This window comes from Trichechus manatus, unplaced genomic scaffold, assembly GCF_000243295.1.
Source record: "Trichechus manatus latirostris isolate Lorelei unplaced genomic scaffold, TriManLat1.0 scaffold00006, whole genome shotgun sequence".
Taxonomy (NCBI): Eukaryota; Metazoa; Chordata; class Mammalia; order Sirenia; family Trichechidae; genus Trichechus; species Trichechus manatus.
In genome coordinates this window covers 27,209,488-27,222,593 of record NW_004443942.1, presented here as the reverse complement: position 1 = coordinate 27,222,593, position 13,106 = coordinate 27,209,488, and the positions used below count along the sequence as shown (strand labels likewise).

General features: G+C 41.3%; 1 protein-coding gene and 1 pseudogene across 2 annotated transcripts in view; both read right to left on the bottom strand.

The window, feature by feature from the left end:
• Positions 1 to 457: 457 nt before the first annotated feature.
• LOC111821916 (small nuclear ribonucleoprotein G pseudogene) lies at positions 458 to 8,101 on the bottom strand (annotated as a pseudogene).
• TRIM44 (tripartite motif containing 44) overlaps positions 8,102 to 13,106 on the bottom strand; it is a 139,716-nt gene continuing 134,711 nt past the window's right edge. The window contains exon 5 of one of the 2 annotated variants that reach the window (XM_004369801.2): positions 8,102 to 8,812. In XM_004369801.2, the coding sequence (XP_004369858.1) occupies positions 8,785 to 8,812 (28 nt within the window). In that variant the 3' untranslated portion in view covers positions 8,102 to 8,784. The remainder of the gene's footprint in view (positions 8,813 to 13,106) is intronic. The other variant, XM_023738388.1, reaches the window with a different exon arrangement.

The window sequence follows — 13,106 nt, the reverse complement described above, 5'->3', positions numbered from 1 at the left end:
GCTCTCCAGGCTAGTATTGTGTCTACATAAGGTTTATTCTTCTTGCAGCAAAGAGTTGGAGAAATACAAGGGAGAATCTATTACTACAGCTTAAATTGTGTTATACCCAAACTTGTGGTGAGGGTCCAGTTTCTTTTTTATTATACTCCAATTATGTTATAATGACTATTGCCTGAAATAAATGGGCAATCAACAGGGGCTTAGAGATAATAGGGATGCTTAAGTGATTTTTATAGTAGCAGTATTTGTTGTAACAGAATTTGACCTGTATTCTGGTTATTAGTTTTATTCATCACATTGGAAACTTGTAGCATGAAAGTCACTTATAAAGCTGTGAAAAAAAACCTCTCTAAACACAAGAGGCTCATGGAACAATAAAATCTTAGCTAGAGGGATGTATTGTTTTGTTTAGCTAAGTGTTCTGGATAGTCACAAAGGTTTATTCCTTCTAACCACTAAAAATTTACTTATTTATTACCATTTATGTTATAAATATTTCTAAAACATTTGAAATATATATACATTCTCGCCTTATTCTGACCATAATTTTGTTTCTTCATGTGTGATGTTCAGGGTCATCACTTTGCTTATAACTTTGATTATAATTATATTGGCCTATCATGCAGTGAGTCTCTTAGGGTTGACTGAGGTGTGTAGAGAGCTGTTCTGGGCACTAAATGCCTCCTTAAAACAGTGCTTTTTGGACTTTTCAGCCCACTTAAAATTTTGTCTTCTCCACCACTCTTTTTCCTTTAGTTTCCTGTAGAAGTCAGTTTTTCTCTCTTAAAATTAATCTACTGTAGGCTTGGAAACCAGACAACCAAACATTTAGCATTCTGTGTGAAGTAAGAATAAATACGTTCTGAGGGGGTGCTTGCTGGGTAAAATGCACGGCCTTTCTTGCATGTGTTTGCTTGATAGTATTTATTTCAACTGGTCAGAAGCTTTCTTTGCTTACTTCCTAGTTCCCAGTCAGTTTTGAATGGGTTGAATAGTTGCTGTTGTTGTTAGGTGCCTTCGAGTCCATTCCAAGTCATAGCGACCCTATACACAACGGAACGAAACACTGCCTGGTCTTGTGCCATCCTCACAAACGTTGCTGTTTGATCCCATTGTTGTAGCCACTGTGGGTTGAGTAGAGGTTCCAGATTTTTCCAGTTCTATCTCAATTACTCATCGTCAAACCACATGTTTGGATTTTGGGTTCAGGATATAGAGACAGGTGAAGTTGTCAGGTAGCTGAGCCCTAGGTAAATGAGTTGCTACTGAATCCCTAAAATGGTCTGAAACTTGTGGGCTATTTCTTTTTTACTATTACAAAAGTTCATTTTAACAAAACAATTTAATATGAAGAATGTATGCGGACTGATTTTTACATCACAGTAAAACAGGCCCTTTGGAAAAGGGACACATAGAAGTGATTGATTTCTTTGCTGAACGGCCATTACTTATACTTGGTCCAAGGCTTCCAACATGATGTTACTATTTCCTCATATTACCACCATTCCAGTTTTGTTCTTTTGTCCACTAGTTGCCATCTCTACACATTTATCTATCACAAGATTCATAAAGGGATCAAATCCCCACAATATCCTTGGACATGTCTACTACCATTTAATTTCAACGATAACTTCTCATCCATAATGTTTTTCAACTAGGGTGGGTAAGCTTTGCTCATTGTGTCTTCTCGGAGAGTTCAAGCTGTCTTGAAACAGAATTTGCAGCCTCCCTCACACTCCTGTGGTCAGCAGGCGTTTTTGCGGCTGACCAGTTGTGGGCTGTTTTAGTAAGGCAAAGGGTATGCCGTGTCTATGATGGCTAAACTCAGTAAGTGAACTTTAAAATAGACAATCTCCTTTTGCAGTCCCTTTACAAGAATATGAAGCTGGCCTTGACACCTCTAGTGTCAAGCTGTCAGAGGTGCCTTCAAGATGTTTAATTAAATTACAGACTCAGTGTCAGAGTTGGCTGACTTTTGAGGTTCTAAGACCATAGCAAAAGAAGCCATGGCTTTGCCTCTCCTGCTGATTTCATTATTTATGGCCTTGGAATAAAGGAGATAAAGCAAGTCTAATAGTCCCCTTCCTCCAAAAAGAACAGTTTCAGGCCAGAAGAAGATTTCACTGGTATCCTTCGCCCTCTTTCCCTCACTGTACACTGTACTTTCCACACTATATGAAGCAAGTCCTACCAAAGGGCAAATTCCTTTGCCCAGGGCCACACTGTTGGAGGTGAGGTTATTTACCAATGTATGGTGCAAGCAGTGTAGCTAAGAGAGGAGAGATGAAGAGTAGGGGTTTTGAAGAGCATTAGTCCTCCATTTAAATCGTGGCTTCCTACTTATTAGGGTGTGACCTTGGAGATGCTACTTGACATCTCTAAATCTGTTTCATGAGAAATAAAATGGGGGCTAATAATATTAGTGCCGTGAGAATTAAATAATTCAAAAAACAACTAGGATAGTGCATGGCCCAGAGAAAGAACTCATTAAATGGTAGTTACTATTGTTAACAAAGGGAATGATTAAAACCTGGAGATTGCAACATATAACAAACACACACTCAATACAGTTAGCTATTGGCTACAAGCAGTCTTTTGTTTTCTTTCTTGTGACATCTTTATTAACACAGGAAGCCTGACTTTCTGTTGGGTGTATCTATCTAACTTAGGTGTCTTGTTAAAGCCAGGAGATAGTCCAGACAGACTGCAATTGCATCCTTTTATGAGGGTAAAGGAAATGGTTCTACCTACAAGTTGGGCCAAGCAAGGATCAATGAAACAAAATAAAAGAGTTTTCACAGCGAAAGATAATAAAATGAGAAAAGGCTGGGGGCAATGGGATGTGGTGTTGAGATACTGGCGCTATTAAGTGGGGAAGAAAACCTCCAAACACATTGTGGTTTGGTAAAATACTGAGACTCCCAAGTGCTAGAGTGCTTGGCAGTCCCATCCCACCAGGAAGAGGTAGTGTCCTCAGCAGTGGGGAAGGGAGGAAGCAGCCAATGACTGCCACAGGAGACAGACAGTCTGCTTCCTGTCTTGGGCATGACACCAGCCTGGATCAGTGGGTGACCTTGAGTGACTCATCTCCTTATCTTGGACAATTTTCCCAAAGTCCCAAGCTAACTTAAGGGGGTCTAATGAAGACAAATATGTTAAAAGAAAACAAATTGGCAGCCCCTCCAGACACACCTGCTGATGAGTTCTAGCAGGATTTAAAAAAATTGAATTGTAAGGCCTTTAGGCAGGGCTTGCACTTTCTCATTCACCGGGTATCTACTGTCGTGGGTCTGTACATTGGGCTCCTGAAGGCCTGTGTGTATATGACCCCTGGTTTCAATGCAACCTCTGATCCTAATATTAAAAAACAGATTGGAATTGCTTAATTTACAACTTAATTCTACCTCTTCACCAATTATATGGCTAATCCAAATAAAAAGCTTTAATGTTATTTAAAAATATCATTTAGAACCAAGAATTCTTTCAGTTATAATCCCACTTTGCTCAGAAAATTTAACCTAGGAATAATGTGTTTTATTTTGAGGAGAAAACTTTCTCTAAATAATAATTTTAAGTCTGTCCTTTTGCCACTTCCCAGAGATTTCCTCAGGCACTCTGGGTAAGTCAGGAGGAGTAAATTAGACTCCCACATCTAATAACCAAAATGCCATTACCTCCAGCATTACCAGTTAAATGTAGATCATCATGAATATTTACACCTAACAGGGTCCTTTGTGCACAACTCTGAGAGACAAATGGCATTTCCAGTAATAGTTTATTGATTTCCAAATGCACAGGGGCAGAGTCTGAACATTCTGGGATAGTGGTAAATCTCTTTTACAAAATAATTTACAGTATGAAAATGATATACTGAAACATTAACTCAAACATGTACTTCCCTTGAAAGATTGAGTGTTCCCCTGTTTAACCGAAAAGGTGGAAGGGGAGATCACTAAGGAGGGAATGTGACTACACAGGAAACAGGCAGAGGACAATGGATTCGTTGGTTTTCTGCTCATGCAGTGCAGCCTGTCACTGTAGAGACTGGTCAAGTGTAAATCTGTTGTCCCACAAATTTATATTAAGCCCACTGTGGGCTCAGTGGCTTTTTTTGCACCACTGTGCACACAAATGTCTTCATTTATTTTCCTTTTCCTGCTGTGGCCCCTGTTCTGGCTTTGGTTTATTTTTGTTGTTGTTGTTCTGCTGTTTCCAGTGTCTTCTCAGTTCCAAATGATACTGTTTTACCCGGCAAGTCCCCAGACGGTAGGAACTACCTGGGTCTTATGGATCTTAGAATGGGTTTTGGAGAACTGCTGGGTGAAGGCAATATTAATAGAATCTGAGGCTTCCCCTGTGGGCCTTCTTTTCTCTTAGGGCTGGGCTGGAGTCAATCCATAATGAGGTTTTAACAGAAAAATCAGATGTGCTTGGCACACAGTAAACATGCAACTGATTTCCTTATCAAAAAGCATGTATGCAACAGCCATTACGTGCTAAGCACTGGGCTAGGTGGTTTCATGGACACTGACTGAATAAATGGAGGGACACGGACCAAGATCTGTCCTTATCTAACGGGCAAAGCTTCCCCCTTGCCCTCCGTACACTGATATAATTACCTATCAGCCCTCAAATCCTCAAAACACGCTCAGAACTTGAAGGTGAATGCTGATGTTGCAGAAGTACATTTAAAGAACCAAAGGAACCTTACAGACCACCCAGTTTACTCTCCTCTCCACCTTTTACAGCTTAGGAGACTGAGGTCTAGAGAGGCCAGACCGTTTGTCAAAGTGTTTCCAGTCAGCCCTAAAACCCAGGTCTTTGGACTCTCAGGCTTTCCACCATACTACTTAACTCTGTACTCTTCCCATCATCGCCTTAATGGGGCGCTTTCCCAGGAGTAGCATTTTTAGATGGATCAAAACTCTCCTCTGGTTTAAGTCAAAAGGACAAACCACTGAGTGTGGAATTCCAGTATCGGCAGGAGAGTATTTTCTAGGTGGGGAAGGGGCTTCCTAGGTCTGCTGCTACTACAAGGTAGTGGATTCTGGAGCTGTGCCTCCAGGCCAGACTGGAGTGGTCAGCAGGTCACCAAAATGGCTGCATATCCAAATCAGACATCTTGTGGTAGGTCTGGAATGCAATTTCTCTCAGGCTGTCACCTTGGCTCAGTGCTTTAGGAACTGACAGCCTTTGCCAGGGAGTTGCTCTTCTTGTAAGCATCTCGTAAGCAGGCAGCTAAGCTCCAATTATCTGGTGATACTTGTAATCAGGACCGGCAGAAACCTTTGCAGTGGTATGCAAGATAATGAGGTGGATGCTTTGAGTTTCCCATAGTTCTTAAATGGTGTGTGTGTGATAGCACATACACATATCTATCTATCTACATATGTCTATATATATATAAATAAAATCAGGTATTGGCAGGAGGGTCCAGAGTCCCTGGACTTTGAATCAGCATCCTCACAGAACACAGAATGAGCTAGGTATACTAAGATAATATTTCCCTTTCTGCACCAGTGTAACAGCAAACATTTTCAAATAAAGTGAGAGTGAACAGTAGAACACCTTTCACTTTTACTATTTCTGAAAAGCTCTATACTCTTGAAGGCCTAGCAGTATCTTATTTATGGGAGATAATACCAAAAAGGAATGACCCTCCCCCACCCCGACTCCTGGGGTAGGCTCAAATTTGATCGTGTACTGAAAGCATCTGCTAAAGTGGAGGAATAAGGCTATCCTGATGACATTTCTGAACCAAACAACAGCCATTACATGTTATTTTGAAAAAAGAATTCATAAAGTGGGATGGTCAGACTGCAGTGGGGGAACGTGAGCCTTTACTTCCTTTTGTGTTTTTAGGTGATACCAGGAAAAAAAGGTGCACAGTGTAGTACAGAGGTCCTGCCCCCAGAGTCAGGGAGTGCTGAGTTCAAAATCTATTACCTAGCTATGTATCTTGAGGCAAGGGACTCTTCTACTTTGTGTCTGTTTTACCATCTGAGAAATGGGGGCATAGTACAGGGCCTGGCCCATAGTACATGCTCAATACAAGATATTTCCCTTCCTGGGATGTCTGAACTGAGACTCCAAGCACAGCTTAGAACTGCCCTAGATTTAATGATATCAAATCAAAGGACAAACTCTTCTCAGCCTACAGACACCCAACATTTGGAAGGCAGCCAGGGACCACGGTGAGTACCTGCCTCCCTTGATGATTTCTCCCAGGGGATTTCTGCTGCCTGCAGCCAGTCAGAACACAACTCTGAGTACTCTAACTCAAAATGACCTAGCAGGAAGGAAGCCTCACCATGCTGGGTTTAAGGCAGAGCAGCATGCTCCAGCTTTGGTGGAAGCTGGCGCCACTGCAGGAAGCCTCTGAGTTCTTACATTGATAAACGCTGCCAGCAGGAACTTAGAAGCCCGGGCAGAAGCTGCTGTGCTGTGTTTAATGCTTCCCTGGTTAAAGTTTTATCAGGTGCTGAAGACAGCAAGAGCCCATAAAGCAAATCTGAAATCTTTTCTACATAAAAGCAAAAGTGCTTTCCTTGAGGATTACAGATATGATAATTTACTGAGACAGGTTGGCACATATTTTTATATTTCTGTTCATATCCACTGCATAAATGCTTGACTTTCCCAAATACTGATTTAAACTAATAATGTATGATCAGGTATGGAGGAATCAATTGTCTGTCCATTGTTAAGATAAGGCTACTATTTGGAGATTAAACAATAATTATTGGAGAAACATAGCACAAATTTCCAAATCCTAAAGTCTTCTTAATCTTCTGATATTTTAACTCTTTCAGGAGTGGCCTTTGGTCCTTCTTTTAGGGTAGTTTTGTTGCATATGGTTGGGGTTATAATTCATGATATGCCAAATTCTCCAGTCTCCGCAGACAGGTAGGTAAAGCACCAAAACTGTCTTAGCCATTTCTGGCCACCACCATTTCAGAGAAAAAACACTTTTTTTTTTTTTTAAATAGCCTATACTCCTCCCAGCCCCAACATCTAGACATATTTAGTGGGCTGGGGTAATCTTAACCAGAAGCATATATGCCTGGTAGCTTCCTGGCCTGAAAAGGATAAATTATTTCACAGCACACACAGAATTGAACAATGGCATAAACAGGACACCTACAGTAAGCAAGTATTGTTTCTGCCTCAAAGCCATCCTGCACACACACAAATTGGCTGGCCCTAAAGCTTTTTGCTAGGTGCACAGGTCAAAGAGAGGCAGGCAGGAAAAGAAGGGCTGCCCCCATGCGGGCTCCTTTGGTTCTGCCTCTGGGGCATTGGATGGCTAGGCCCTGGGGCAGCAGCAACCCCAAAACCAAACATGGTTCCAAGTGAACGTCTCAAAAGTGAACATCAAAATGCCACTAAAGGCAGAGGAGGGTGAACACATACCTCCATTTGAAAACAATTACCACTGAAGTCTCCATTTTATCTTAACTGTGTGTATGTACATTCTAGTTCATAATATAATTGTGTTTCATATAAAAAATAACAACATCCCCTTACTCCAAACCATCTGTTGAGTAAGACTGATATTTCAGGAAGATGGAAGGTTTTTTTTAGCTTGTAGTTTTGTATTCCCCTAGCATATCACTGCTTACTTCGGGGTAAGAAGCTTGCTTGTAAGAAAATGTAATTTGGGACTGGGGAGAGGTGAACAAGTCCGACCATATCTCGTAAGAGAAAGAGAACCAGGGTAGAGGGTAGGAGACAATCCCAAGGTCGGTGGGTGGGAATGCTATGAGAAGAAGGGTTCCTGCTGGTGTATAAGGATGGTACACCTGCTGGCCATCTGCTGGGAGATGGAGCTCAATTCAGCACCACAGAGTGGCAAGAATTCTCCCTACATTGCATTTAAGCCAAATTAGGCTAAGCCGGGAGACAAAAAACCTACGCTGAAAACTCCCATTTGGTAATATAAATTCCACTCTTTCGTGACGGGAGAAGATCCATAAAACCTGCAGAATTCACTCAAATTCAGCTTCTATCAGATCTTTAGTGACTGTTTTGGAAACTCAGGCAATTTTGGTTGAGAAACACTGGAAGTCAACTTTTAATCAGATCTCTTTGTCTTTGGTCCTTTTTTTTTTTTTTTGGGTCATTTCCATTCTACCTCCTCAATCATTTTTTTCATTTCCACAGTACTGAATTATGAATCTGAAGTCCTACATAACCTCACATACTAAAAATATTTCCATGTATTTCTAACACTTTAATTCTTTCGTCCACCCTGTTTTCAAACCATCCATCCTAATTCATGGCACCACATTTTCAGAAATTTAGAATTGGACTTCTAGAGACTATCTACATGAGTCAATTCAGCCCCACTTTGCCCTCATTTATTTCAGGCTTCAATATGAACAAAGTGGGGTTTTTATTAGAAGGTAGGGAAAATTCTGACTGTCCCTCAAGATTATTCCAGATCCTTCCTAATAAAGTGATACTGTTTGGTTGTACACTATTACAGAGGCTGCCTTTCCTGAGTACATTCAAAGCAGCCATTGAAGGATTACCTGAAGGATCCTTCTTAATTGCTCCTGATTGATCAAAGGAGCAATTTTCCTTGACCTACAACAACCAAGAAAGAGAAGCTGTACAGTCAGTAAGCATGAGAACTGGTCATCCCTTGGAAAGAATTTGGGGACGTATCCGGTGGAAGTACGTTTGTTGCTGGGCAGCTTTCACAGAACTCAGGAGCTGTTACAAACACACTGTCACATACACAAAGGGGAAGGGATGATTTTCCACTGGGGATGCAAGTCTTCATGTGTCCTCTTCTTCACTGGCACCGCTGCAAAGGAAGAAGAAAACTAGGTGAGTTAAGACATCACAGGAAGGTAGGCAGAGAGTAGATTGGTTGAAGCCACAGGCTTTGTTGTCAGACATAACCTGGATTCAAGTCCTAACTCCAGCATTTTCGAGCAGTGTGGCCTGGGGCAAGTTACTCTGCTTCTCTAAGTTTGGATTTCTTTATCTGACTACAGGGACAACGATGATAATAAAACCTACTTTCTTGGGTTACTGGAGGATTAAATAAAATAATACAAGTAAAATGTATAGTGCCTAGTACAAAGTAACAAAACCAAAAACCAAACCGGTTGCCATCTAGTGGATTCCAACTTGTAGTGACCCTGTATGACACAGTAGAACTACCCCATGGTGTTTTCCAAGGTTGTAAATCTTTAGGGAAGCAGACTGTCACATCTTTCTCCTGCAGAGTGGCTGGTGGATTCAAACCACCGACCTTATGATTAGCAGTCAAGTGCTTAACTACAGCGCCACCAGGGCTCCTCTGTACAAAGTAAGTGGGTAGCTATCTAAAGGAGCAGGTGAGGGTCAAATTTTTTTTTTTTTTAACTTAATTGACAAAACAGATTGCTAGTAGAAATCAGGAGTTTGACTTCCCCTAAGCCTTAAGTCATTTATTGTTAGGAGAAAAAAACAAGGAGAAGCTATCATCCTGCATGCCCAATGGCATGCCTCACTTGGAATAAAGCCAAGATTTTCAACTCATGTCACCGGGATAGTCACTGGGTTTAAATGTCATCTCTTTAGAGAAGCTACTGTAAGTAGGACTCGCTGGTTATTTTTTAATCTCAGCACCCTGTTTATTTCTTTCATAGCCCTTATTACTTCTTACAATTATGTTTATTTGCTATTTCCGCTCTCCTCTACCCCCACTAGAGTGTAACGAGTAGCAATCCTGTCTATTTTATTAATTACTGTATATATAGCACTAGTAACTCTGCTAGGCACATGAATGTGTTCATTAAATAATTGTTTATTAAAAAGGAAAAAGACAGTGAGAAAGAAAACCAAACATAAAGGAAGGCAGGAAAAAGGAAAGCAGCTGAAAGAAACAGTCAGCTATTACTGCCCTGGCCAGGGTACCCAGGTATCAGGGATGTTCCCACAAGTGAGGCATTGAGCCCCAGAGGCCTGCGTAACCCTCAGCTGCTCAGGGTTAGAGCTTCCCTGGCTTGGTCCTGCAGTCCTTGGGTGGTGCAAATGGTTAACGGTTTGGCTGCTAACCAAAAGGCTGGAGGTTTGAATCTACCCAAAGGTGCCTCAGACGAACAGCCTGGGATGTACTTTTGAAAAATCAGCCATTGAAAACCCTATGGAGCACAGTTCTACTCTAACACAGGTGGGTCACTGTGAGTCAGAAACGGCTCAATGGCAGCTGGGTTTCTACTGTTTGTTTGTTTTTGTTGTTGTTGGCTTGGTCCTGGGACAGAACACTGTTGATACAGGGACAGTTTACCTGGGGCAAGAAGGCAAGGGCAGAAAAAAGAAAAGCACCAGTGGTGAGCACACTTAACTCGGTAGGGCAAAAGTGGCAAACTTGCCTAGTTTTTCCTCATTCACTTCCAGAGGTTACTGTCCTTAAAATAATAACAAGAGCTAGCCTGGATCGAATATTTACTGTGTGTCAGGGGCACTGAGCCAAGAGCTCCTTACTCATTCTTTCTATTACTAATCCTCACAATAATCCTAGGACATAGGGACCACCATTGTCCCCATTTTCTGGATGAAGAAAGTGAACCTTTGAGAGATGTAAAATCCTAGGGTCACGCAGTAAGATTTCTGTCCTTAAAACTTAAGGACATTCGTTTTGGTCCAATAAAGCCTTTGAAGTAGTCAAGCTGGGGGGCTTGGAAGGGTGGTAAATCTTCCTCTGGAGGCAGGAGCTAGAGCGGAGAAAGCCTGGGGTGCACCAGCTCCTAGCCATGACCCAGAAAATTTTCATCTCATAGTAGGTTATCTGTGTCTATATGAAGTCTGTGCTCTTTTGCAATCATTTGTGAAAACCTTCAAGGGAAAATATCCTAAGCAGTAAACTTCCAGTGCTTCTGCTAAGAGCTAAAACATTTCAAGGTATGGGGACAGGGCTCTGTAAATTAAGGCAAGTGTACTCTAGGAGCCAAAAGAACCAACTCAGCAGCCCTCACAATCCAAAACTGCCCTTTTTCCATTCCTTTTTCCTGCCTGTGTTCCAACACAGGATGAAGGGTTCCTGTGCATGCGGGAAGGGTTGGACAGTGGACTGTCCTTAAGGAGCAGTGTTTAGTGGCATCCGTCCCAAAGGGAACAAAGGATCTTTTATGAAAGCTTCTCACCAGAATCAAGGCTGAGTTGGAACTGGTGCCATATTCTCCCCTTGGTATTATATCCATAGCAAGTGCTTACTGTATTCTTATCAATTTTACTTTAAATATGAGAGGTCTAGCATGGTGACTTTGCCCTCTCCCTAAGCTGTGGCTCACTTTTTCGCATTCTTAACTTGATATCCATGGTTTAAAGGGTTCATGAACCTACTCAAATTGTATACAAAACTGTCTGTGTGTTCCTTTGTCTGAGAGTGGACGTAATTGCCATCATATTCTCTGAAAGGATGATTGAGAATAATCAAATTATAAATGAAGCAAATTCCCCTCGAGTTACTAGGTTCTTTACTATAAGACTTGTTGGCTTGGAAAAAAGGTCAGAAGTCCTGACTATAAAATCTCTTTTCATTCCCTTACAGAGTCCTTTTCTTGGGCCTTGTCTTAGTTATCTAGTGCTGCTATAACAGAAATACCACAAGTGGATGGCTTTAACAGAGAGAAATTTATTCTCTCACAGGCTAGGAGGCTAGAAGTCGGAATTCAGGGTGCCAGCTCCAGGAGAAGGCTTTCCCTCTCTGCAGGCTCCGGGGAAAGGTCCTTGTCATCAATTTTCCGGGGTTGAGGAGCTTCTAAGCACAGGGACCCTAGTCCAAAGGACACAGTATTCTCCTGGCTTTTGTTTCTTGGTGGTATGAGGTCCCCCAAGTCTCTCTGCTCGCCTCTCTCTTTTGTATCTCAAAAGAGACTGACTTAAAACACAATCTAATCTTGTAGATTGAGTCCTGCCTCATTAATATAACTGCCGCTAATTCCGTCTCATTAACATCACAGAGATAGGATTTACAACACATAGAAAAACTGTATCATGACAAAATGGTGGACAATCACACAATACTGGGAATCATGGCCTGGCTAAATTGGCAGATATTTTGGGAGGATGTGATTCAATCCATGACAGACCTGAAAGATATACTTCACTTCATGGTTTAAAAGCATGAGACCTTGGGATTCTGGCACATCATTTATAGATTCCTTCATTTGTTCAATGTGTATTGACTATCTACTTTATTAGGCATGATGCTAGGCACGATAATGAATAAGGTGACAGAGTAGTTGCCCTCACTGACTTTACAGCCTAATAGGTGAGACAGAGTACGTGTTTTTTCCTAGAGGTCCCTGGGTGGCGCAAATAGTTTGCACTGGACTACTAACCTAAAGGTTGGTGGTGCAAACCCATCCAGTGGCACCATGAAAGAAAGACCTGGTAATCTGCTTCTGTAAAGATTACAGCCAATAAAACCCTATGGAGCAGTTCTATTCTGTAACACATGGGGTTGCCATGAGTCAGAATAAACTTGATGGCAAGGATTTAAAGAAAAAAAAATTTTTTTTTATTGTACTTTAGATAAAGGTTTACAGAACAAATAGTTTCTCATTAAATAGTCAGTACATATATTGTTTTATGATATTGGTTAACAACCCCACAACATGTCAACACTCTCCCTTCTTGACCTCAGAGGACCTTTTTTTTGGTGAAAATATACATAGCCAAAGATACACCACTTAAAAAATTTCTACATGTACAATTCAGTGGCATCGATTACATTCTTCCAGTTGTGCTGCTATTCTGACTATCCTCTTCCAAATTATTCCATCACCGTTATCTTCAACTCACTGTCCCCTAGGCTTCCCATCAAACCTTTTGAGTTGCTGTTGTAGTTTGATCTCACGTAATTCTTTTTTTTGTACTTTCGATGAAGGTTTACAGAACAAATAGTTTCTCATTGAACAGAACACATATTGCCCTATGAGAATGGTTAACAATACCACAACATGTCAACACTGTCCCTTCTTAACCGTGGGTTCCCTATCACTGCTTTCCTGTCCCCTCCTGCCTTCTAGTCGCAAGGATTTTTTTAAAAGAAAGCATATTTATTTTTATAATTAACTAATAGGCTGTCTTTCACAATAATGAAG